This window comes from Lygodium microphyllum, chromosome 12 (assembly GCF_053477565.2).
Source record: "Lygodium microphyllum isolate KBCC chromosome 12, Lygodium_microphyllum_v1.1.10, whole genome shotgun sequence".
Lineage (NCBI taxonomy): Eukaryota > Viridiplantae > Streptophyta > Polypodiopsida > Schizaeales > Lygodiaceae > Lygodium > Lygodium microphyllum.
Window position 1 is genome coordinate 141,132,007 of NC_141146.1, and position 27,128 is coordinate 141,159,134.

A 27,128-nucleotide genomic window follows, 5' to 3' on the forward strand; every position below is an offset into this window, starting at 1 on the left:
ACAAGAAAGAAACAATTTCCACTTGTAGAATGACGTGAATCAAAATCACCAGCCCAATCTAAATCATTGTAAGTATGTAATTGCAGTGGTCCCCCGTTGGCATAAAGCAGTCCAAGAGTCCTAGTACCCTGCAAGTAACAAAAAGCATGCTTCACAGCTTGCCAATGTGACATGTGTGGGCTGTGCATATATTTACTTAGAGCTGAAACTATAAATTGAATATCTGGCCTTGTATTGCATAAATAAATGAGACATCCAACTATCGAAGCATATGTATAAATGTCAAACAGATCACTATCATCATGCAAAGACAGCTTGAGTCTAGTCTCCATCAATGTGCTAACTGGCTTACAATCTTGGAAGCCATATCTTTCAAGGAGTTTACCAATATATTTGGACTGCAACAATCCAATGCCCCTAGCATCATGAATAAACTGAGTGCCCAAATAGTAATGCAAAGGCCCCAAATCTGACATTTCAAAAGTTTGCTGCATTTTTTTCTTGAATGCTGAAATCTGATCAACATGTGTCCCTGTGAGCAAAAGATCATCCACATAAAGACAAGTGACCAGCAACAAGGATCCCTCCTTTGCATATGTAAAGAGTAGACTTTGATGGGCTGTTAATGAACCCTTGGCTGAGTAAAAAAGCATCAATTTTTGCATACTAAGCTCGTGGAGCTTGCTTCAAACCATACAAAGCCTTTTTCAGCTTGCATACCAACTGTTCGGATCCTTCAACTACAAAACCATGGGCTGTTGAACATACACTTCTTCTTGACGTTTAAAAATGCAAATTTAATATCAAGCTTATGCACAATCCAACTATAATTGGCAACCAAAGCAATCACACACCTAATGGTGGTCATAGGGATGGAGCAAATGTCTCCTCATAATCAATGTTCTTCTTTTGCGCATAGCCTTTTGCCACAAGCCTGGCTTTGTACTTATGAATGGATCCATCCGCTTTCCTTTTTAGCTTATAGACCCATTTAGTACCAATGGCTTTTTTTCCTACAAGCAATGTAACAAAATCCCATGCTTGATTCTTTAAGATAGAATCAAATTCAGCTTGCATTGCTACCATCCAATGCACACATTGTTGTGCATCCTCAAAAGAATCAAGCTCCTCATCATCAAGTATGGCTGTTGCCATAATAAACTCCATTGTGTTAGCCTAATCATGTAGACATGCTTGTCTTCTAGTACGACCAGCAAGAGGAGCATCCAAATGACTGTCTTTTAAAGTCTGCAAGTACCATCTAGGCATTTGTCTAGCCTCTTGATTATGTGCATGCTCTTGATGAACCTCAAGTTCAGCATCTTGCTGAATATTCACATCACCCATAGGCTGAATTTCTGCGTTGTTTAATGGAGAAGCTAGCTCAAACATTTTGTTCATTTAATGGAGAAGCTCCAATTGTATCACCAAAAGAAATAGGCAGCAGCCCTTCAAATGCATCATTTACAACCACCAAGAGATAATTCTGATTTTTCAGAAAAAATCACATCCCTACTGACAGACTTTCTTGGAAACAAGATCATAAAATCTGTACCCTTTGCTCTGACTATAGTACTCCACAAATATGCACTTGATAGCCTTATTGTTCAACTTCTTTCTCAATACTTTGGGAATATGAGCACATGCAAGACACCCAAAAGTATGAAAGTGACCAACTGAAGGTTTACGATTCTTCCAAGCCTCAAACGGCGTGACATTTTTCAATGCCTTGGTAGGGCACCTGTTCAAAACATGACAAGCACACATAACTGCTTCCATCCAAAAACCATGTGGCAAATTTTTAGCTTTCAACATACCTTTGGCTATCTCCATGAGTGATCGATTCTTTCTTTCAGCAACCCCATTCTGCTATGGAGTGTATGTAGTGGTATATTGATGTGCAATGCCTTTTTGCTTCAAAAATTTATTCAACAAAAAAGACATGTATTGCTCCCCTCAATCCGAACGAAGAGTCTTAATCTGACAACCAAATTGATTTTCCACAAGTGCAATAAAAGCCAAAAATGCATCATACACTTCCGACTTTTCACCAATGAATAGACCCAACAAAAGCTAGTAAAGTCATCAATGAAGGTGACTAAATAACAACAGCCACCCAATGACTTTGTCTACATGGGCACACATACATCCGAATGCACAATTTGCGACTTGGCCGTTGCCTTAAAAGCAACATTACAAGGAAAAGAGAACCGATATATTTCTCCAAAAATGCATCCCTCACAATCATGCTTAGGAGGTCTCTCTAAGATAGGTAAACCATCTAACATCTAAGTACACTACATAAGCATCAAACTACCATAGATAACATGCGCAATGCGAGCATGCTATAACTCTTCATGTAACATAGCAAGAGTAATAGTAGATGCCAAATAGACTTACTGATCAATCGAATGAGCATCTAACTCATAGAGTTCATGACATAATGTGCTAGTCAATACCAAAGTCAAGAATTTCTTATCTGTGACCATGCATTTGTCATCATCAAATGTGACTTGCATTTCACATTTTGCTAAAGAAGAAATGAACAACAAATTCTTCTTTATCCCTAGTACATATAATGTATCCTATAAATGGAGAGTAGAGCCATCAATGGCTTTCAAGACAATCTCTCCAAATACCTCTAACAGGATAAGATGCATTGTTGACACATTGCACAAACTTGCCAATAGAAACTGCAACAGAAGTAAACAAATCCTTGTGAGATGTAATGTGCTTAGAAGCCCAAGTGCTAGCATCCTTTGTAGAGCTAAATGCTCTATCTACCCAAGAAGAATCATAACTGCAAATGTAAAAATAGTAGCCACAATCAACAACAAACGACGCAGACTCTGTAGCAGTAGCAATAGAAGGTGCATTAGAAACAAACATCCTAGACTCCTCCTCCTTGGCAATGTGTTTCTTGCATTCTATGATAAATGATCTTGCTTTTTACAACAATGGCACTTGCCCTTCTTGGCTTGCATACCCCCCTACTTCTTGTTGTTCTCTGAAGTGCCTGAACTTCTCGAACTCTATGAAGCATTCCTAGACTGACTGCCCTTGCCCTTTTGTCTTGCCATAAAAGCCTATTCTGAGGCTACAACATCCACCTCACTGTTCTTCCTTGTTAGCTCTTCTTCTAGTAGCAAACCAACCAACTGAATAAAGGTAAGTGGCTGTGGAGAAATTCTCATTGTGAGATTCAATGCCGTGTGAAAGGCCAAATAAGAAGGTGGCATGGAATTCAATGTTGTAGAGATCATCTCTGCATTGGAATAATACTCATCTACATTCATCAACTGCTCACACAAGTCCTAAATTTTGTTAAGATGATCTTGCATAGCATCACCTTTATCCATCTTCACATTTTCAAGCTCCTTTTTCAAGAAAGAAATGTGTCTCATTTTTTCCAGCAAATATTTGCTCAAGTGTAAGCCATGCTACTCTTGAAGAAGTAGCAGATCGTATATGCAGGATTATAGACCACTAAATTGCCAATGCAATAAGTGACAATGCTTGGGCATCCCGAGTGTCCCAAGCCTTCCTGTTCTTTGGGAAAGTGGCTGAGCTGGAGCTGGCCATTGACAACGTCCTCCTTTGGGGGGAGTTACAGGAGCCACAACTCTAGGATGGACTTCTTTACCACTAACATACTCCCAAAGATATTTAGCAACGAGCACATTCTTCATCATGAAGGACCACAAAGAATAGTTATTGCCATCCAATCTATCCTCGTTAGATACACAAGTGAATACATCACTCTATCCTTGATGGGCCATGATAAATGTCACTCTTCCAAAAAGCACAAGAGCAATAACCAAAGTTGGATTAACTTGGAAATCTGCAAATTTTCAGAAATTACAGCAAAAACCAAGCTGTAATTAACAAAATTGTATCACACTTGATCACTACCATCCAATGTGCTGAAATTTCCACAGATTTCACGTTGTCCAATGCAAGAACAGTGCTCAGCAGCACGAAAAATGCAAAAGCCCTAAAATTTAGTAGTCCAATGTGCAAAATTTCAGTTAATTTCAAACTAAATCTTCAGGACATGTGTCAATGTCTACCAAGCATGCAAAAGCCGCAAATTATCTGATCGAAACTCCAAGAAAATTTCGCAATGTGTGCCCAAAAGCACTTTCTGGATCAGAAATGCACCTTTCCTTGCAGGAACCCTTTGTTGTAGCTCTGATTTTTCGAATAAAAATAATGAGATATACCTGTGACAACCAAAGGCATGCAAAGAATGAGCAGAGACTACTGGGAGTGTAGATGGAACTACCTGAGCTCATAGGCAGCACCCTGGATGAGCTGGAGGACCTGGCGGCAGCTGGTGAATAGGCGGCAAAAGTTGGCAGTGCACTGGCAGCACAACACAAGGTGACGGTGGGACTGGATGCCGAGATGGGTGCACGTGCAGCGCTAGACTAGGGGGCAGCATAGTTGGACAGAAAGGTGGGAGGGGCGACTACTATAGAACAGTCCGGTGGCACTACAGGCGACAGCTGTTGGCTGGTCCGGGGCAAAGGCAGGGTGGTGATCCTACTGGCATAGGATTGGACAGCGCAAGGTGAGCTTGACGAGGCTGAGCTGACAAGGAGCTTGGCAAACTTGGGTGCTCTAATACCAAATGTTGAAGATGGGGTTGGCAGCTCCAAGCTCAGTACACAAAGTGAACAATAGATTCCAAAGGGATGTAAATGAAAGTACAAAGTACAACCCTTAGACCTTAGGGTTGTGTAAGTGCCTTAAGTTGCGTTCACACCCCAAAAGTGTGTAAAGTGCAGTAAGTGACCGAACTATGTAACATAAACACACAAATAGAGAATAATGTGACTGGGGAAAAAACCTCTCTTTCAGAAAGTAAAAAGTGTCCCAGTGTCCTATTGCAGATCACTGGCACTCCTCTATGAGCATAGGCATGAGTCAAACCCAACATACTCCACCCAAATAATATGGTCCTTGCAAAACTAAAAAAATAGGTTAGAACAAAACTCGCCTCCATGATCTACTCGAATACCTCAAACTTTGAAGGAGATTTTCTTCTCTGCAAACATCTTGCACTTGCAGAAGTGGGAGTATGCCTCCCTCTTGTACTCCGAAAAATGAGGCCACACATAACTACTAAAGGCGTCAACAATCAAGAGGTTAAAGCCTAAATCTGGTATATAGAGGACTTTGGCCAAAGAAAAATGCCGATTGGGCAATAAGGGAATCGTCCCCACTCCATGCACGCGAACTGAAGAGTTGTCACCAATGGTGGCGGATCCTCCTCTAGATCTCATGTCCTGAAGCCAATCCTGGGAGCAAGTCATGTGGGAAGTGGTCCCACTATCCATGAGCCAAGGCTTGTCCTCCAAAGAAGAAGCAAGTACCATATCCTCCACCTCAAATAAGTGCACAAATATAGACTCTGTGGTAGCGAGTGTGGCCTTTGATTCCTTGGAACCCTTTGGGCTTCAAACGGGGATACTTCTACGAGCACTCTCCGTAGGATGAATGCCCTTCCCATACATAGTGTGGTCACTTGGAGTTCTTCTTCTTCTCATCCTTGTAGCCATCTTTCTTGTCCTTGCATTTCTTAGCCTATGGCCTCCCCTTCTTCTTCCCTTCCCCTGAGCTTGTAGTAAAAGCTTTTGTCGAGTTGGATCCATGGGTACCAATATCTTTTGAGCCACTCATCATGCTCCAAGTCTAGCGGGGTGAGGTCCTCCCAAAGAAGCATATCTCAGGCCCTTGAAGTAAGAAGAGTGGTGTAGAATACATCGAATTTTGGAGATGGCAGCTAAGTCAATAGAATCATGGCTATGTCCTCCGAAGATATAGTCCCCGTCTAAGAGATGCAAGCTTATCTCTCATGTCCTCCAATTTGTTGATGTAGTCCTTCATGGAAGGAGAATCATCAGCACTAAGCATCCGAAGTTTCCTCGCAAGGGATATGCGGTGAGTAAACATTTTCTGATGATAGAGAGACACAAGCTTCTTCCAAACCTCCGTAGCAACCTTCAATCCATGAACATGCACTAGGACAAAATGGTGTAAGCTCATTAAAAAAAAGGATCTAGCTCGAGACTTGAGACGATCCCACAAAGCAACACAATCCATTGTCGATCCAACAGCAGGATCCTCCAAGGACAGGGTACAAGATGAGAAACAAACTCCCAAAGGTCAAAGGTGTCAAAGATATACTCCACTTACATAACCACAAAGAATAGTTGGAACCATCGAAGTAGTCCTCCTTGGGCAAGGAAGGAAGCAGGAGTACCCGTACCAAGGTGCCATCAGGGGCATCTTAGGACCATGGCGTCAAGCCTTGTGAGAAACATGACGGGAGGGAATAGAAGAAGGCTCCCATACAAACAAGCTTGGTAACCTCCATTCTTCTCGATCTTTGCACGAACTAGTATGACAATCTCTCCGTCTCTCAAAGGAATGATGAGAGATTTCATCCTTTGAGTCATCAAAGCTGAAAAAATGGTGATTAGACATCTTTAATAACCTGCAAAAGAACCGGAAAACCTACATTTGCAATAGACAACACCTCCTGAGGTGAAAACAGCCACAGATTCGCAAAAGGAATGGTGTAGTGGTTGGCCAGCAGGAGAAAACCTGTCACCAGCAGCAAATCACCATGTGGACAGCAAAAACACTGGTCAGGGACAGTCTATGAGCACCTGTGGGGCTGGATTTGCCACAAAATGCAGGCTGATTGCTGTCACCTGGCTCCAGAGGGGCCGTATTTCAGCAGAATGGGGCTAGGGAAGGCTGCAACAGCAGTTCGGGAAGTCTCCTTGATGTTAATCAGCTCCTTGTTCTCTCTTTTGGCAATGATACCAATGAGTGTGCAATAGAAGAAGGAACACGAACACAAAGAGAAAGAGATAGCAGGAAGAAGAAGAAAGAACGAAATCTACACTGACTGAAAAAAATGCTGAATACAAACAGGACTGATCAGTCCCTGCACACAGCCCGATGTGTCAGTGAGGACACCAGATCAGGCTGGAAATAATGATGGCAGCAGCAGCACCAAAGATGGAGGAGAATGCCCAAAGTCAGAGGAGCAACCTGCAGAAGATGATGGCCAATGTAAAGAGGGACCACCTATAAATAGGGGAAGCCCACCAAATCTGGCTGGCCTGCCTTAAATAGCCAAAAAACTGGCCAACCTGCCGGAAATGACCATAGCACTGCAATAAATGCAGTCCGACTGCATAGGAAAATGTGACAAATAATAATATGGCACCCTGGACAGTCTAGAAGCAGGTAGGCACTTGCAAGAGGTGTAAACCAACTGACAAACATAGGAAAAGGGCCTGAAACAGGAGAAATGCACACTAAAATGCCAAAGCTCTCATGTCTCCATGAGACTCTAACAAGAGTTCACAACCGGGAGATGACAGACTAACCACACTAACAATAGGCAGGTTAACAAGAACTAGAAAAGGAGTTGCCACAACTATCAATTGAGCTTCTAGTTTTAGAATTATATACTGTGGTGATGTTAAGATGACAGATTTATGAACTGAGCTTAAAGTCGTCCCAGAAAGTACATTTGTAAAGAAGAAATATCGGAGACAATGGTGCACTTCAGCACTGCAGTCTGCAACTTCAGGAGATAACGTCTAGCAGCTTTTTCAGTAGGCATCACTATTAAGTTGACAGGTTCTCTGTGCTTTTACCCAGCACGTTGGCTTTTGTTACACTAGAATTGTCAATTGTCTTTGAGTATGTAAGCGGTTGCAAGTAGGGAATCTTCCTACACTCACCCCAAATCTACTTCGAGAAAAAACAGGATCTGACATTGAAGTGTACAGCAATCTTTGTTTTCTAAATCACTTGGTTCTCTGTTGCATGGCTGGGTGTCACTTAGTCTCAAAGTTCATAATGCTTTTGTAAATTTACTAAACATTTTGTAAGCAAAAACATTATTTGAATATCTGTGTAGGGACAAGAAGCTTAAGTTGTGCACAATACAACTGTTATGTTCTTAATACACAATCAAAATTATTTCTTGATGTGTACCAGTTTGAATATCAGAAAATTTGAGTACCCTCTGTGCACATTGATCCAAAAGTCGCACTGCTCTCACTTCAAATGCACACAGAAGTAATTCTCTATGCAAAAAATCTTCACCTGGCACATGAGAGAAGAAAGAACGTTGTTTGCCTCTCATCCAAGTACAACTTAAAACTAAACACAACACATCTTCATCACAAAGTAAAGCGGAAAGTTTTAATTACAAACTGAATCTTTATAAGTCCTACAACTCTGAAATTTTTGTTAGATTATCTTCTCATGATATGTAAACTTGATAAGCATATATACAATCTAGCCAAGCCTAGTTTGTTTCTTTGAAGTTATAAACTGCAAATCCCACTAGTCTATGATAAGCATGCATCCATATTGATACATGCCCAAACTCAATCATTCTTGATACTATGCAATTGGTCATCTCCTGCTTCTGAGCTTTACATTGACATACATTAGGAGTTCTATCCAGTTTTGTCACTTTCCTTTTTCGAAGGGGTTGTGTTCTTGGTGGTGGTTATAGGGGGGGGATAGACCACATGACTAGGTCTATACAAAATGTGAGAAATAGTCATATAATACGCATCCATAAGAGAAGTGTCCATATGACCAACAGTAGCTATTCTATAATGATTACTGAAACATGTGTCTAAAGTGATTATAGGCCTGAAATGTCTGAATTAGCAACACACCATGATTGGGAGCATAATTTCTTTGTCCATAGTATCCAAGGTGCTGAGCATCTAACGTAGCTAAAATATTTGAAGTACCCTGATCATCCCAAAGAAAACTAACAGCTAGAAAACAATTTCCAAATCCCTGAGCAAGAAATCTAAGAGTCTATCCAACTCTAGTGACTAGGCAGTGCTAGAGCAAATGTAGCACTAATTAACTATTTATCTCACACTTTCGTTTTTTGGGTAAAACCATTTGATTAACCTATAAGGAGAAATACAAGACATAGAAAATATTGGTAAACACAACCATATGAGAAGTGCCTGTATTGCCAATATCAAAGAGATCATATCATAATTGCTGCAGTAAGTTGCAGAGATGGAATGATTGAACTCTGAAGTATGTATGATGTTGTATCCCAAATCAAAAACTTATTCTGATGGTCAACATGAAAATCTGCCAAATAACCATAATAATTTGCCAAATGTTTATTCTAGAAATCTTGCATGTAATTGTTGACACAGTCATTCCAAGAACAATCTTGTGGCCAAACAACTACAAAGCAGATTGTCTTTCTAGGATATGAAAACCTCAAAGATTGGGGTGAGGCTCCACCTATGCCCAACTGGTAACACTCCAACTATACACCACCAAACAAAAAGCCTTGTTTCAATGGTAATTTGTTTTCCAAATTTTTCTTAGATTGGATTCCCACCATTTTAATGTGTTCTACTCAAAATGCAAAAAAAGCATTACCACCATTTTAATGTTCTTAGATTGGATTCCCACGATTTTAATGTGTTCTACCCAAATGCCAAAAAAGCATTACCACGCTTTTCTATTAAGGTGAAGATGAAAAATGCATGTAAACCTTCATGATTGCCATTGTTTGTATAGAGATTGGACTACATCCAGACTATTAATTTTAAGTTTCCAAAATACATTTTGGTAAGTTCCATTGAGGGGAGGGATATGCTGAAAAGAGTGTAACGATGTCCTTATTTTCCTCCAACAGGCCTATGGTGCATGTGAAGGCCATGTGTGTGATAGGCACATTGAAAAGAAAGCGCCCGGCCATCATCATCAGCCACATCATCCATATATCTGATGGCTAATTTCAAGAGATTGTAAGCTCTGATAGGTTCTTGGCATGCACGTGCACCCACACACACAAACGTGCGCATGCACATGCATGTACATACACACATTTTTTGTGAAACGATTTGAATGCATTATATTAATGTAAAGTAGATGTTGTATTCAATGAGGACACAACACATCAAAAGCACTTAGAGAAAAGTGCACACATATGGTGGTTGATCTCATGAAGAGAGAGACAATCAAACAAAGATTGCTGAAGGGACCTGCAAGAGAAACTATAAGTGTCAAACAATGGATCACCAAAAACAACATGATTGCAAGATCACCAAATTGCTCATAATGCTCATTATCTCGAAACTAGCAAAGGGAAAACAAACTCTCAAATATGCTAATACATAGTCAAGGAGGGACAATGAGACAAGACAGCCCCAAAAAATAATGATTGATGATCTCCCAAGGTGCCATAAAACATACACACCTTGATCCCCCCAAACCACACTTAGCAAGGAAACTGCCCCACCAGCAAGGCACCAACCAAATAACTCCAAGAAAATGCCACGATACAAGACGAAGTGCTTTTTCAAACCTTGTGAAGATGCTTGTGCCATCATTTCAATGGTTTCATCTGTGTGCTACAAAGCATTGACATGCTACCAAATCTATAATGGACAGAGGACATGAATTTACATTAATCTAGCAATCAATGCACAAAAAGGCAAAGATTTAGCAATAGGAGTGACCCACTGTAAACTTCAATCTGATACCCTAGAATGTTGATCCAGAGGAGGAATGGGCTCCACCGATTTACACCAAACTGACCGGTAGTGCATCCCCATATCCTATCTGATAGAAGCCAACATAAATGATAGCACATGACCCTGGTCATCAACTACATCATCAATTTTAGGCAGGTGCTCTTTAGCTGGCTGCTTTCCAAAGGACTTGACCTAGTTAGGACTAAAATAGACATTAGATAAGTGTAGTCGTAATGCCAATGTCTAAGTGAATTGTTGCTTCCAGATATGTCAGTCATGCTCCCAGATATGTAATTTAGGATAATTTGTAGTTCTATATTTTCCTTAGATCGTCTCTGGATGTTCATCTCAAAAGCAAGGATCCTATTGATAGACCTTAGAGGTGAGTTGAGCATACATGATTGAATGAACTAATTATAATGATGTTATAGAATGTTTCATTATGTGAAAAGACAAAGTTGTATTAATGAATCCATACATTGGGTACAACAATTTGCAAAATGTATTGAGCTCAACCATATTAACGCTATGATTCAATTCCTGTCTTTGTATGCAAATGTGAAAGTGTGTAGTGCACTCTTTGTAACCAAGAAACACACAAGTGCTGAAACATTGAACAGGTCCAAACAAATTCATACCTTTTAATGCTGTGCAATTTTGTGCAATAAGGGTTTGAAGCCGGCTTATGTAAGTTGTTGAGCCTTGAGGCTGACCTCCTCTTTGAAATCTTACATATGTATTTATCAAGAACTTCCCAACCTATATAACAAGTGCCTTCTAGAAGTTATAGACCTTTTAAACGAAGCAGAACTTGTGAAGCAAATGTTGAATTTCAAGATCTTTTGAAACAACCTTAACAAAGAAAAACATGAATCAGTGTTACCTCAAGAAACAGGATGGTATTATCACCTTCATATGTGCAAGAAGGTAAATAAGCTGCATACAGGTCAGGCAGTCCACTGGAACACAAGTAGCCATGGCCACCGCAAAGCTTCCTGCATTCCTCTATTCCAGCCTGTTGCACATGTAAAAATATGTCTATGTTTGAAGCCTATCGAAGACCTTACATTAACATGAAGTTCACATCCTTTCAGAAACTAAACAAATAAGAAGGAAACAAGCAAACAGAAAAGAAAGCAGAAAGTTAAATACTAGGGGCAAAAGTTTAATCTTAATACTAGGGGTGAATGGTGCTAAACAATGAGATAGAGCACTGACTTTAAAGGAACCAGAACATTTCAATCCTCAATGGACAATCATGTTGGCTGACAACGGTGTCAATATGAAAACAAAGTCATATGATAATTAGATTCCAGATCACTAGGAAGTGGTTTTAGGCACCTTTGAAGGGACAGTTGCAAGTTGTCCTTATTCAACTTGATTGATATAATGTTGGAAGAGAGTGCCATCCCACATTCAATGATCCAATACACCACCATCCAGGGGCAAATGGTACCATACAAATGAGATAGAGTACCAACGCAAAGGAGCCAGAAAAAGTTGATCCTCAATGGACAATCATGTTGCCTGACATGTGTGTCACTATTGAAACAAAATCATATGAAAATCGAACTACAGATCACTAGGAAATGGTTTTGAGCACCTTTGAAGGGAGAGTTGCACGTTGTCCATACTCAACTTGATTCATACAAGATTGGAAGAGAGTACTATCCCACATTCAATGGTCTGATACACCAGCATCACAAGGTGATTCCATGTGCAAGGAAAGGATGAATTGGAGTGCAGTTTTCAAAGAACCATGAACCTGTCAAAGTTTACAATCTGTCAAAATTTGGTATCAGATATATTGGTGGTGTGGTTGATGATGATCGCTCATGGACGTTGCATACATCATAAACCTATTTGAAGGAAATAAGGATATCATTGTTAAAATATCGAGCCCATCCCTCCGCTTCATGAAGCTAATAGAATTAGGGATTGGAAGCTAAGAGTGGCACTCTGACCTACCATGCCCTTTCTCTACAAACAGACATCCATAAAAGTCTACAAGCATAATACCTTCACCCTGGATAGATGAAGTTTGTCTACATACAGCAAATTTTGGGCAGAGTGCAGCAGAGAAAGCAATCTTCTCTGACCTCTTAGACTTATCTTGGCACACTCCACTCAAGTACAACCCTCTCTTGGTTTGTACCCCTACTTCAGAAGGAATCTCCTCCACTTCATGATTTTGAAGCTTTTGTTCAAGAATTCTCAACCATCTTTAGAGATACTGATAGAGCAAGAGTTACTGAGATCAAAATAAGAAGTCTATGATAAGGATCTAGACTAGCATCAGTTTATACATATAAATTTAGGAAAATCACCTATGATTTGACTTGGCATTAGGATCATTTTATTAACCAATTTCATTGGTGATTGAATGATGATGTGAACGATCTGTTATTGCCAATACCAAAGGTTCATATATCAAGTGACTTCATTTCTAAAAAGTGTCTTCCTATGCCTCCTCAGCTCCAATAAGAATAAGCCTAGACACCTCTGGTCCTCACTGCAATGTCCCACCGTTGTGCACCAAAGTCCTTGTGGAAAAGACAATTGTATTCCCCCAATCTGATAGTATATCTGGCAGCAGCAGATGTAGTGGTCCTCCATCTCAGCCTCTAGCCCACCTAGCTAGCAAATGTAGTCCTCTACTGCAATGTCCCACCATAGTGCGCCAAAGTCCTTGTGGAAAAGACAGTTGTATTTCCCCAATCTGATAGTATATGTGGCAGAAGAAGATGTAGTGGTCCTCCATCTCAGCCTCTAGCCCACCTAACTAGCAAATGTAGTCCTCTACTGCAATGTCCCTAGATCTCCCAATCTCTATCTTCAGTTGGTGTGATGAACTACGGATTTAACCAATAGCACATCTTAGGCTATGCAATGAGGTGCATGGATGTATCGTTGTTGTGTGATAAATCCATCCTGAGAAAGGTTTAGGAGGTGTTTGATACTATGTCATTTTCGTCCCTAGATGCTACACCAGCCTCAACCACATTCTCTCAACACTCAGCTTAACATATCCACTTTGATCACTTAATTCATTCTTGCTTGTTGAATTCAAGCCTTGGACAATCTAGATTGTAAAGAAAAGGGGGGAGCCTATTAAGTACTCATTCCATGTAGGCTCAACCATGTGCACATGTGAGCATACCAATAGCTTTTGTCTCCTATTGCTAACGGTTATCTTACAAGCAATACTCTTTGTTCATTTTCTTGAGATGAATCTATCAGATGACTTGTAGACATATCTTCAAAGGACTTCATGGCACCCACCCTTGGAAGAGGATGTGATGGTCTAACACCGTCGACAGAGTACCTTCTATAAATATGATATCTACCATTTGCATGCCATAGATCTTTCCCATATTTCTCATAATCCTTTACTTACTATTGTGTTATTTCAAGACTTTGATTATCGATCTTCCATGTATCCAATTGATCATGCTGATCTTATTTCTTATCAGCTTTCCCATCGCCTTTCAAACTTTTATTAAAAAGAAACAAAATCCTAGAGAGTTTCTGTGTCCCGTAAGCCAAACCCTAATTTGGGAGGACCCATCCGTCTATAAATAGACACGTTGCCCACCACTCAGCCTTAATCCAGTTTTGCAAATTGTTGGTGCCTGTCTATGCTGCCCACATGCCATTTGCAAAGGATACCGGAGTTCAAGCTGCTGTCTAGTGCTGCCCATCACCTGGCACTTCCTGTTCAGCGTTCTATTGCATCAGCTGGCAACCTGATTCAGCCTGCTGTCATTGCCGAGTTTGCTGCACTAAATGCCAAATCAACCACTATTGCCTACATTTGGGCCCTAACAGATGTCGCCAACTTGTCATGTCTCATGAGTTGTACCTGCATTTGCTGTTTTACAAGTCTGCATGTCATCAGCAGCCTGCATTTATCAGTTTCCAGCTGTCGCCCTGCTGCCACTTCATCATCACAGCCTGCATTTGTTGATTCTACACGCCAACTACCCATTTGTGTCTCGTGTTTCGGGATCCGTCAAAATACGACACTCTCTCCAACTCATACTCTCTGCTCTAGTCCTATAGACACGGAAGTTCGGAGTCAATATTTCACCTTCACATAGTGTGTTTTTGCAATAGCATCCTATATATTCAGCATTCATTATTTATTCATTATCTTCTTCAGTGTTCATTGTCTTTGAGTTACCCTAACCCTAACTATGTTGTTTTTCAGTCTGTGCTTTGTCGTATAACTGTGTTTGTTATTTGTAGACAAGTATTTCTTTACATGGTATTAGAACTCAGTACTCAAAGAAGAAACCTAGGCTTTTGATTGGAGAGCTTGTCATCAAAAAAAGATTCACAAAGGAAAGACGACTTCGAACATGTCTACACCACTTCATTCTTGAGCCCTCCATGCAAAGACCCAAGAAAGAGTGGGCTTCACAGCTTGCTCCACAAGGATCCGTTAGAGGAGGAGAGACATTGGACTACCATGGGGTCCACAGACCGTATGAGATTACACAAGTTGAGTACAATCTCATCTTAATGCATCATGCTCAACAGCTACTAGAAAGTAAACCTTTGTTATCCCCTTTAGATTCAACGCACAAATCTATTGATTTTGCATGAAGGATGCACACTCCATGTGGGACAAGCCATTCCACTGGAGAAGCCAACACAGAGTATAAGCCACTATTCTCTACCCCTCCATTCACTCTTGTGCGAGGTATCCCCATTTATCCACAATCAGCTGCCACCGGCCTATTCATGGCCCTCCTCCTACTGTCCCCAGCCTACACATGGCAGTCCCTGCTCCTACTGTCCCTGGCCTACACATGGCAGTCCCTGCTGCTTTTTCAGCTGCAAAATCTTCATCTACATTTGCTGCTGCTGTTCAAGAATACACAAGCTACAGCTGCCAAATCTTCATCTACATTCGCTGCTGCTGTTCAAGAATACACAAGCTACAGCTGCCATGACATCACATACAACTGCATTTTTGCTCCAGATCAGCAGGTGACCTGATTTCACAGCATCTCAACCACACAGCCTGCTGCGTTTTGGTTCTAGTCTGCTCCGTCTGCTGATTCCTCACTGGCAGATCTGTGTTTTGCTGCTATAACACTTCATCATGAGACTCTGCATCTTCTACCTCAATTTCCAATCATTTTCTTATTTGACTGACTTCAATTGCTACTTGACATTACCCTCAGCTTCAATCTACTCCATCTACCTCACATTTGGTGGAGGTGTTGCACTGGGGATCTGTATGGGTGGGGGGACATCACTCTTCAGTACTCTCCCTCAGCCCACTTCCATGAGAGTCCAAGTTTCCAAACATCTCCACTCCTTGAGCATCTACATCACTATCATCATTTTCAGTCATTCATTTATAACATTCAATCATTCGTTAGATTCTGCTTCTCTCTCCTTTTTTTGCTTTGTATTCTTGTCTAGTTTTATTGTGATTTAGTCGTGTTCAAAAAATTGTGTGTTTTCTTAATGCAAACCCTAGCATATCTTCACATGGTATCAAAGTCAGAGCTCTACTAAAAAGTATTCAATGGCTATCATGAAAGCTTGGTTTGTACAAGTGACATGTAATTTACAATAGCTGAGTCACATCTTTCTCAGGGCCCTATGGTGTCTTCTCAGGTCTCTCCTTGATTGGGGGTGCTAAGGCATTATGCTCTCAATTAGGAGGACAAGGCATTCTCCTCCTCATCCTCTTATAGTTTACTAGACGTCGAGTCATATTGGACACAAAGTTTACAGAACATTTGCATACATCGCTCAACTATTCTTCAATCTTCACTGTACACTCCGTCAGGAGCTGTACATCAGTCAGTATTAAGCTGGTGAAGCTGGCCATCTATCCACTCAAGGCAGACATACCACATTCAGGATTATTAGTGATCCATTGGCTTCATCTCAGCCAGGCCCATTGTCACATTCATACAATCTATTTGATTTGCATGAGCTGAAACCCTCTCCATTGCTGCTTCTGTTGTCCAAGATCAAGTTGTAAGTCACTATGGAAATGAAGACCACTATTAGTACATTAATGCATAGAGGAGGCTCTAGATGACCTATTCATATTATTAAGGCTTATATAGTCTGCCTATTACTATGGCTTATATAGTCTTTCTACAATGCATGGTGGGCATTTGGGGAAAATCCCCAAATGTACTCCAAACCCCCACCCTACCCTCCATACTCACCACTCAACACTCACACTCTAGTTGCTACAACCAAGAATACTTTCAATGAAAATACTCGTTTTAATAGGTCAATTTTGACCTAGGGCTTGACCTAGGGAAAATCCCCAAGTGTACTCCAATACCCCACTCTACCCCTCCCTACTCACCACTCATCACTTGCACCCCGGTCCCCAATTACAGCTAGGATTACCTTCAATGACAAGACTCATTTTAACAGGTCAAATTTCACAACTTGGCCAAAACCATGCAACAAGTGCTCGAGTCTTAGAGTCTTTGTTAGACCTAGTCATTGGTCTAAAGGCTATCCCAAACTCTGAACCTGCACAATGTGATCATATCTGTCAATGGAAGACTTGCAATGCCACAACGATTGTTGAGTTGATGCAGGGATTACTACCTGAGTTTCACTCACACCTTCAAAACTTCTCCCTTGCATCCGATCGTTAGAGCCATTTGAGGAAAGAGGCAGAAAATTGCCCAATTTGCTGATTCTTCACAACAAATTACTCCAAAGATGTTCACCAATGCTTGGACAGCAATTTTTGAAGAGATGTTAAGGACAATTAGAACATCAAAACCAGTTGAAAGCTGAGAGAAGGGACTGCCATGCTATTGACATGGATTTTCATGGAGAGTGGACAGAAACTCCATAATCTTGCTAGAACATAATGCTCTGATACCAATGCTATAAGTATTTGGTCTAACCTCCCAGCCTTATATCGACATCAATAAGCATTGGTGTCCCACTTTCCTAATGTTCACGCATTCTGACTAGAGGGGCAAGTTCCTTAGAAAACCTGTTCTACTACCACCTTTGGTGGTCTCTCCCATATTTTCCAGTGTAATGACACCAACCTACAGAGAGCAAGCCTAGAATGTGCTACAATCTTTTACTTCTTACAATTTACAGTGATATTTTCCACACAATTACTGGAAATAGTTTAGTTTGCTTTAACGTAAGGAAAAACGAGAGTCTTTCCAGTGCAGCTAAATAAGCATTTTAAAAACTGCTTTGACTGACTCGTTAGCATTCACGGGGTGTAAGATCAAAGTGTTGTTTCTAAACATTTGCAATTTAAAATATTCACCTATAGTAAAAATCAATATGAAAAAGCAGTAAAACACATACTACAATAAATAACATTACGGTAAAAGTAACAAATCATTTGCAAAGCAAAGAAATTTTGTGGTGAAAATTATATACCTTGCTTTAACATAAGGAAAAACAAGAGTCTTTTCCAGTGCAGCTAAATAAACACTAAAAAAACTGTTTTGCCCAATTCATTAACATTCATGGGGTGTAAGATCAAAGTAATGTTTCAAAACATTTGCAGTTAAAAATATTCACTTGTGGTGAAAATCAATACGAAAAAAAGCACTAAAATAGATACTACAATAAATAACATTGCAGTAAAAGTAACCAATCATTTGCAAAGTAAAGAAATTTTCTGGTGCAAATGATGTAGCTTGTAAAATCAGAACCTTACTGCTGTTACAGATGTTGTAAGCGCCTTTAAAGCAGCTGTACAAGCATGAACTTCTGCCAATGTTGAAAAGTCATTTTGCTTGAAACGGACTTGAACATCTTCATAAAGCCATTTTAGCCACTGTGCCGCAAATTGAAATGCATATACAGAAGCCAGTAAAGGAAACAGTCTTTGTTGTTGAGTCATGTAGTCTAACACCTGCCCAATATCAGCAAAAGTTAACAGTGGATATGATAAATGATGGACTAGCAGCCTTACATTAGGACAAAAGCTCCCTGAGAAGGCAGTTGTGTCTTCCACACAAAAAGAAAAAATTCATTGTGTTCTGTACCTGAATTTCAGGTAAGCCCTCCTTCGCGCTAAATTGTCTTCTCACAGCACTATACCGTACTGCGATTGTTACAGCACGAGACAAGTTGATGGCAGCTTCTGAAATTATAATTTCACGTGCAGTAATCATAGCTCCATACAGTATTTGAGGAGGAACGTCAGTCCTCATATACTTTCCCTCCTTTGTGACTTTGGCCATCCTATGAATACAAATCAAGTTGTTTGCTAATTGCTTAAACCCTCAGTCTAGAATTCTTCAAAAAGCAGATACTATTAATCTCATCAATGTAAAGTGGATATCTAGTTCAGTAAATTTTACTCCCAGAATTTAGCAACTGCCCAAGGATGTGATTGCTGATAAAGCTTTAAATAATTCAAATTCAATCATTGTAAATAGGTTGCAAATTTTTGGTTAGCTTGGCCAAAATAACCTTGTTGCCCAGGAAATTGCCTTAATTTAAAGAAAGGTAGTGACAATCGGGGTCTATATATGAACGCCACACAAACCTCTACTTTCTGTTGGTAATTTCTAGTAGAAGTCATCTTAAAGAATTACATGTAACATATTTCTTAAGCTTACCTCATCAGCATATTTTTTCGAGGTATGGGCACATGCTTGAAGCGTAAGAATCCATTATCAATAGTATTGTTACCATATTTCATCCCAATCTCTCCCACTTCTATGCCTGGTAATGGCATGTGATCTTCCAGGCTCCTAACCTGTACAACAAAGGCTGATTTCGAAGGCTTCAAGTGTCGTAAGAAAAACTTGGCAAGAATCTCTGGAAACATTCACTCAGGAAGAATCACTATTCTCTAAAGACTGTAAGACCAACTCACCATGGACACCATAATCTTTCTGGTGGATGATTAGCCGAGCCTGAACCAAAGCATGTGTAGCCACTTTCCCAAGTCCTCCAGGCCACCACTTTTGTGTTTGAGAATGAACTAGAACTGATTAATATTCTCAGCTAACAGATATGCAAGCTAGAAAGTTACAGTCAAAAAAGGGAATGCTATCTTACTTTTGTAGCAGTGATAGTTGGACTATCTAAGACAAACTCATCCGTAGATATGTTGAAAGTTGCAGTTGTTTCAAGCCCTTTCACATTTGATCCATGGCCTAGCTCAGTTTGAGCATAACATCCAATGATCCGAAGCTTTCTAGCAAGTGGTAGCCATTTTTTTTGTTGTTTACCAGTAGCTTGGCCTTCCAATGCTGGTACAAACATGTTCTGCAATGGTCAAAATATGGCTAATTAGCACCGATTGTATCCAAGACAGACATATGCAAGTCAAACGGTTTCTCCTGTTGCAAACCATTTAGAACTGCAGTTTTTAAGATATTTCTTGTCAGTGTGAAGAGATGATTTGGAGTCCAGTTGGTGCCAGCTATCTGTGGCCTAATGCTAGGATTGTCTTGTCATACAGGTCTGCTGCTAAACATATGACGACTTTTCAATGGAAGTTGCAAACAGATTGGCAAACATCAGAAATTATCAGCAGTACGAGTATTGTGTGAAAGTAAGAAGCACGAATTGACCTGAGCAGGAGAAGCTAATAATAACCATGTCATCCATTCCCTGAAAAACTGAAGAGGGTGCCGAGCTTTCTTTCGCTTAGGTAAATGTGGCTTTTTTACAACCCCCATCTTTGAAAGAGATGTGCCCCCACTTCCTTTGCCCAATAAGAGGTGCAGTGAAAGATGTCAAAAGCTTGTCAAGGATCATGGGCACATCTACCAGAGTTCTCAAACAACAAATTGTGGCAAGGAGAGCCTCACTCTGTCATGTGTGTGGTTCTCCTACTCCTGTCCAGCCCCATCCTTCCCTTGCCTCTCTTTCTTTGCTTGTCAGCTGTAAAGTCTCTCTTCAAACCCACTTGGTTGGCCCCACAATTCCCACCTACCTTGCTTTTGCTTCCTCGCCTCCTGAAAGTTTTGTGCAGCTGCCTTGTACTCCACTTCCTCTTCTCCCTCATCTACTCCTTCAGTTTGACCCTCCTTGCATGCCCCCTGCCCCCCCAAAGCCCTTTTTTCTGCCCTACCAACACACCCACCGTTTCCCCCCCCCCCCAACACCCAGGGCCACCAACCCCCCTTTCCCCCACTCCATTGTATCTTCATGCACATCACAATCCTACCAGTCCTCCAGCCCTGCTTTTCCTTCTTAGCCCAGCCTAGCCTCCTCCCCACTTGCCACCTCACCCTCTAATACCGCCTTCCTTCCCTCTTCTCCCTCTCCTTTCCTGTTACAGTCCCACCCTGCTGGTCACACCCAGGATTGAGGGGAGCAGAACACCACTCCCCTCACTAATCCCATGGTCAACCCTGTGGGCTGGGGAGCAGGTTTTACCTTAACCCCTGCTTTCCTGGATTGCATCATGGCCATTAGTTTTCCAAAAAAGTAAACTCGGCTACATGAGCCCAGATTCAGACTAGTTTGGACGGAAGTCTCCTTGCGGAAAAAAGTGGCTGGCATGCTCACACACACTACATACTATGTTTGATAAATTTAGATTATGCAAGCTCTCAATTGGTGGGTTGGAAGGCGAGCTGACTATCTGTCTCAACATCATTGGTTCAAATCTTTCCTTTGGGCATATGTCGATTTGTCATTCACATGGGTGGGGGTCAAGCTGGTCACTGTTTTTCTCCCACAGACACTTCTCCAAATTTCACTGCGCTTGCCACATTAGCCTGACGCTCCTATGGGCTTTTGTCATCCAGATGGGTCTGAATCCAACCTAAGTAAGCCCAGCCCAAAATGTAAATCTAGGCAGTTGGGAAGTGTTAATGGGTTGGGTTCACCATAGTTAGCACGAGGGGATGCTAATAATAGGCAGAACAATCAGATTCACTCGCTTCTTCCACACACAGGAAAAAAAAGCCTGCAATTCCACACCTCTCCCAGAAAAAAGAAACTATTTAGGGCTTTCCATGGCATTTTTGTGTTCTCTTCGAAGGTAAACAGCTTCCATATCTTGCATCCAGCTTCTTCTCTTTGAGCTCAATAACCACATCTTCTCCCCATATTGAGAGCGAAGGTTGAGTATAAGGAGGACACTACTGATATGGTATTTGCTCCTGAGGTTTGACGTACCTCCTCCACCCTAGGGCCTACACAAAGATTCTTAGTAAGAAGAGTAGAGGAATCAGCCAGCCATCAACACAACCCACAGCCACCAAAATCAAGGCTTGCACTAATATTCAATTATCATGAATCAATGCCTAATTATGCTCCTTAAGAACAGACCCAAAAAACTTTATTTATGTTAAAAGGCTTTAATTGTGTATACTGTTAGCTTGCCCAGCAGGGCTACACTCTAATATCCAAGGTCAATGATCCCCAAAACCACCTCAGGGCGATGACAGATGATAGTCTCCCACTGCCATATTGGCTCAGGAATCCTTGGACCCATCTGAACCAGCCCAAAGGAAGTTTCGTACCAGGCAGTATACTGTATAGCCAAACTGCACATACCCAGGAGAAGCACCAGTAGGAAGCAATGTACCAGGCTGTCACCAAAAAGTTGACCACTAGGGCCCTGCCCACCTGGGAGAGGTGGACTGCTCTCCAGAAGGTCAGCTTCCATCTAATGGAATCAAGTACCAACATGAGATGTTGAGCTCAAGTAATGTCAAGTCCCGCCTAGAACCCAAGGTATGTGACTATCTAACCCTTGCTTACCCATCTGAAACCCAAGTGGATGCCCCACTTATTGTTGGAGTCTAGGGCCATAAGAAAACCAACCAACCTTTGCCAATTCATTTTCACTTCTATTGTAAAGGTCGCGGAAAAAAACTCCCCTGTCGCGTTCGCTACACTCCACCCCCCTGCCATCGCGCTAGCTCCCCCGCCTCTATCCCGCTACTCCCCCGTCCACCTCCGCCCCTAATCGACCCCTCTCCCCTGCTCGACGCCCCCTGCGTGACCCTGCTCGTCGCTGCCTCCACCCCTATCTAACGCCGCCCCTGCGCAACCTCCCACTAGGAGTTCTTCCGCAGTGGCCCATGGTCCTACCTAAGAGTTGCGGAGCACGGAGAGTTCCCACTACCTCTGGAGGTGGGGATATTCGTGGTTCGTAAGTCAAGGAGGAGCAAGGTCAATCTACTAGCACCACTGAATGGACCAAACTACGCCTTTTTCCTTCAAGTCTCTCACTCAGGGGATTGGACGACGACACAAATAGAGGAGGAGGTGAAGAGTCAGGTGGCGGACCGCATCTCCCAATGGATAGGAGAAGAAGGACTAGCACTGTTTGCACAACAGTGGCCAAGCTACATGATGGACATTAATCGGTGGGCTGGTGCCAAGATCCCACACTTGAGCATTATCTTTTGAGCCCCTTCACAGTGGAGAGCTCCGATGGTTGTGATCGAGTGGCCCCTGACACAGGCAGCCCGTTTCTACCAGTGTACAGAGTCACGACTCTCAGCATGGCTGATAGATGCATTGGTAGTACCACCTGGAGCATCTATCACCCCTATGGTCCACCCAAGGGCCACCATGGGGGGCTAGAGCTCGCCGTCTAGGCCTGTGGCAAAGCATACTTGCATGCCCCATAGTTCTTCCTCCTCATCACCAGCTTTCACATCGAGTAGATGCCTATTCGGCCAGTCACATGTTTCCCCATGAGTTTACACCTTGCGTTCTGGAATGTGAATAGTCTCCACTACAATGGGGCACATGGTTCCAGGAAGTTGATTGCACAGGAGCACAAGCTCGCCCCCGCCCAGGCCCCTCGGGTAGGGAAGGTTCTCCAAGGCAGGTCACACACCTACTGGGAGTACGCCATCGGTGCCCACGACAGGAGTGGAGGCGTATGCACCTCTATTGGCCCGATCCTTACCACCTGCGTACGAGATCATGGGGGGATTGTGGTAGGGAGGGTTCTATGGGTTAGGTTGGATATTGGGGACTCGTGCCTTGGAGTCCTCGATGTCTATGCCCCCACTGAGGTCAAGGCACACAGCAGGTTCTGGGTGGAGATCGCAGCAGGACTCCCAGAGGTGGACTCTTGGATTGTTGGATGAGACTTACACAACCTGGGGGCCTTAGAGGACCAGCAGGGTAGAGGCAGAAGCTACCAAGACATGGTTGGGGAGGAGGAAGAGGCATGGGAGGTCTTCCTACCGCAGTAGGAGCTCACGATGCTTGGAGAGACCCAGCTTTCCACAGGAGGGAAAGGTCGTTTGACTTCTCGTGGGGATACACGCGGCGGCTAGGCGGAGTCTTGCTGGAGCGGTTGGACAAGTTCTATGTGGGAGAGTGGAGATGCTCTCGCAGAGGCCAGATAGGGCAGTTGGCTGGCACCACTCTGTCCGATCACTACCCGGTCCTCCTAACACTTGATCCCCTAATATCTTCCCTAGGTACACGATCCTATCAAATCCCTGAGTCAATCTACAGGACAAAGGAGGTGAAGAGACGGATTGAGCAGATTTGGACTAGGCAGTGGAGGAGAAGGGATCGGATCGCAGAGGAGATTGCAGAGGTCCTAGCCAAGTTGAGCAGTATTTGCCAGGAGGCAGCCCTACAGGCCAGATAGCAGCGCTGGGAGGAGGAGAGAGCACTCCGGCGGGACCTAGTAGCCATGCAGAGATTACTACAGGAGACACCAAGGGATCCCATCCTCCATGCACAGGACGTGCGCACACAAGCAGCCATCGCCGGCGTAGAGGACAAGCGCTTAGAGTTCTCATTCCCCACCTCAGTAGCCTTCTGGGCGTGGAAGGGGGACACGATGTGCAAGGAGTTCTTTCACGCACACCAGCCCTGCACCTCAGGAGAGCATATACGTAGCCTTCGGGATCAGTATGAGAGGAGTTGCTCTAGCCCAGATGAGGTGATGGAGATTGCCACCAACTATTACAGACGCCTCTTCCAGCAGGATACAGCCTCACCCAGAGGACAACGTTGCAGACACCAGGTCTGGGATCACATCATGGCCCTCATCACAGAGGAGATCGAACGCTCTCTCCTAGCCCCCTCACAGAGAAGGAACTAGAGGAGGCTTTTCATACACAGGACGGGTAAAAACTGCCCGAGAGAGGATGGCCTCTCTAAGGCCTTCTTCACTACCTAATGGGAGTTGGTGAAGGACCCCATACTAATGGCCTTCCAGGAGATTTTCACCTCAGGACAGATGCTAGGGAGTCTTTCGGCAGGCCTTATCAATCTTCTCCCCAAAGGGGGAGACCGGTTGGAGCTTTCCCAGTGGAGACTGATCACCTTATTGTCAGTGGCCTATAAGGCAATGGGAAAGATGATTGGTAGGCAACTACGACCCATCCTTCCAGACATCATTCATGGCACACAAACAGGCTTTGTCCAGGATAGGAGCATCCTAGACAATGTATTCACCTTCTTTGAGGCGACAGAGTGGGCTCAGCACAGTGGGCAGAGACTGGCCGTACTACTCTTGGATTTTGAGAAAGCTTATGATAGGGTGGACTAGGATTTCCTAGAGGGCACCATGGTGAGGTTGGGTTTCCCCCAGGCTTGGATTCGCGGGGTCTCCGCACTTTATAGATCGGCCACCAACAGGGTTCTCATAGGTGGTAGGCGAGGGGAGGAGTTTCAGTTGGAGAGATCGGTCCGGCAGGGCTGCCCCTTGGCCCCATACCTGTTCTTACTCTTTGCAGAGGCGATGTCTCACTTCCTCAAGTCACATATGAGCGGATTACGCAACCTTCGACTTCCAGTGAGAGAGGAAACTGCGTTGTTAGACTCAGAGTATGCAAATGATACAGCACTCTACATACAGGACGATGAGTTGATGCTGGAGAGAGTGAGACTGGCTCTTAAGGTGTTCTGTTCTGCAGCGGGAGCGAAAATCAACTAGCGAAAGTCGGTTGGTTTCCTCATAGACCCGGACTCTAGCACGGAGTGGGGTGTCCACCTGGGATTTAGATGGGTGAGCAAAGGGCAGACCGTCCATTACCTAGGGTTCCAGGTGGGACTCGACATCACTCCCGCCCAGCAATTTCTTCTAGTCCTCCATTCTATTCGGAGGAAGCTGACCTAGTGGAGCACGGCTCACCTCTCACTAGCAGGCCGAGCCTTGGTAGTTAACCAGGTCCTCCAAGCGATGGCCTGGTACATCACCTCGTGTTGGTGATTCTCCTCATCCTGCGCAGTGCAGCTTCACCACCTAGTGCGGAACTTCCTTTGGTCCGAGTCAAATGGCTCCAAGGATTCCAGGGCCCTCCTGAGTAAGCTAGTTGTCCGCGGCCTCACACCAGGAGGGCAGACTTGGAAGGTCCTATTGCAGGAGGGTCTTCAGGATTGTAGATCGAGGCTTGGCGATGAGTGGAGGCCGTCCCTGAGATGGATCTTCACGTCAGCCCAGATCACCCCTCCCAGATCACCTTTTCTACGCAGTTTTCTCTACGTGTGGCAAGGCCTCCATAAGGCCCTAATCCAAAGCTCCCCAAGCTGCCAAGAGGAGATAGACCGTCAGCCGGTGATCTGGAACCCCCAGGTCAAATATCAGGAAGGGGCACAGATTGGTAAGCGCCCCCACATCCAGTGGGCTGGTTGGGAGGCCAGCCTGGCTCGTACTATCAGGATATGGCGGGAGGTGTACAGAATGGTGGACGAGGAGGTGTTGTAGAGAGTATCAGGCTGTGAAAGAGAAGTGGAGTTGAGGAGAAGGGAGATAGATGCAGCAATATCTCAAGAGTGGCCTGCTCCCCCGATACGAGACCCAATAGAGCCCGGGGAGATATGGGCCGCTAGGTTTTCACCAGCATGCATCCCCCTACAGGTGGCAGGTAGAGTAGGCGGCGCTCCACCTGGGACCTTCTTCACCATACAGGAGGGGGGGCGTCTGGCTCATGGCAGAGGGCAGCAGGATGAGGGGATAGCTGTCCTTTCATGGAGGAGGATCCGTGTGATTGGCCTTCAGGGGAAGACATGGCGGCTGGACCCTGTTGTCTTCAGGGAGGAGCTCAGAGAGTGGCGCCTCTAGATCTGGGAGGCCAGGCCATTTGATGAGCTAAAGTGGGATCTGGGAGAGTGGCTATGGCTGGCCATTGCGGTCGCTAAGCAGCCACCGAGATTCCCAGAGTACGCTGCCAGGATTGGTAGACATGTACTAATGTAGGAGGATATGGATTGGGCCCCGTCACATAGCAAGCACCAAGCGGAGCATAGCATCATGGAGCCTTTCATACGGAGCTTCTAACGCCGCCTATAGGATAGCTAGGGGCCAAGAAGGGTATCGAATTTCTTATGGTTGGTGGCACATGGAGGCTTGGCGGTGGAAAGTTGGCTTGCCCATATGCAGAAGGAGGGAGGTTGTAAGCGCTACACACAACAGCCCCTGGAAACCCCAAAGCACTGCCTTTGGTCATGTGGAGAGGAGCATGCCGCATCCTTTGCCGTATAGCACCCAGCCTTGGATATATCTCGTGGGGAGCTTTCTGCTAGCAGGCAATCAGCTAGGGCCATTACCTTCTGTATGAGGCCAGGATACAGGATACGATATTCATTATCGAGGCAGGGTCATGTGCAGTGGTTGGTTTGGAGGCTCTACCCATCCGC

At 43.5% G+C, this 27,128-nt stretch overlaps 1 protein-coding gene and 1 long non-coding RNA gene across 3 annotated transcripts in view; one reads left to right on the forward strand and one right to left on the reverse strand.

Moving 5' to 3' along the window:
* The window catches only part of LOC148028359 (peroxisomal acyl-coenzyme A oxidase 1-like), a 108,196-nt gene that overhangs the window by 35,728 nt on the left and 45,340 nt on the right, over positions 1-27,128 (reverse strand). Inside the window, exons 4-11 of one of the 2 annotated variants that reach the window (XM_087690178.1) lie at positions 19,605-19,814; positions 19,420-19,507; positions 19,160-19,313; positions 18,581-18,779; positions 18,250-18,447; positions 11,446-11,577; positions 11,201-11,321; positions 8,026-8,136 (exon numbers count right to left, since the gene is read on the reverse strand). In XM_087690178.1, coding sequence (XP_087546304.1) covers positions 8,026-8,136; positions 11,201-11,321; positions 11,446-11,577; positions 18,250-18,447; positions 18,581-18,779; positions 19,160-19,313; positions 19,420-19,507; positions 19,605-19,814 — 1,213 coding nt within the window. The remainder of the gene's footprint in view (positions 1-8,025; positions 8,137-11,200; positions 11,322-11,445; positions 11,578-18,249; positions 18,448-18,580; positions 18,780-19,159; positions 19,314-19,419; positions 19,508-19,604; positions 19,815-27,128) is intronic. The other variant, XM_087690179.1, reaches the window with a different exon arrangement.
* Positions 1-27,128, forward strand: part of LOC148028360 (uncharacterized) — a 107,230-nt gene that overhangs the window by 35,140 nt on the left and 44,962 nt on the right. The gene's annotated exons all lie outside the window — the stretch shown is intronic.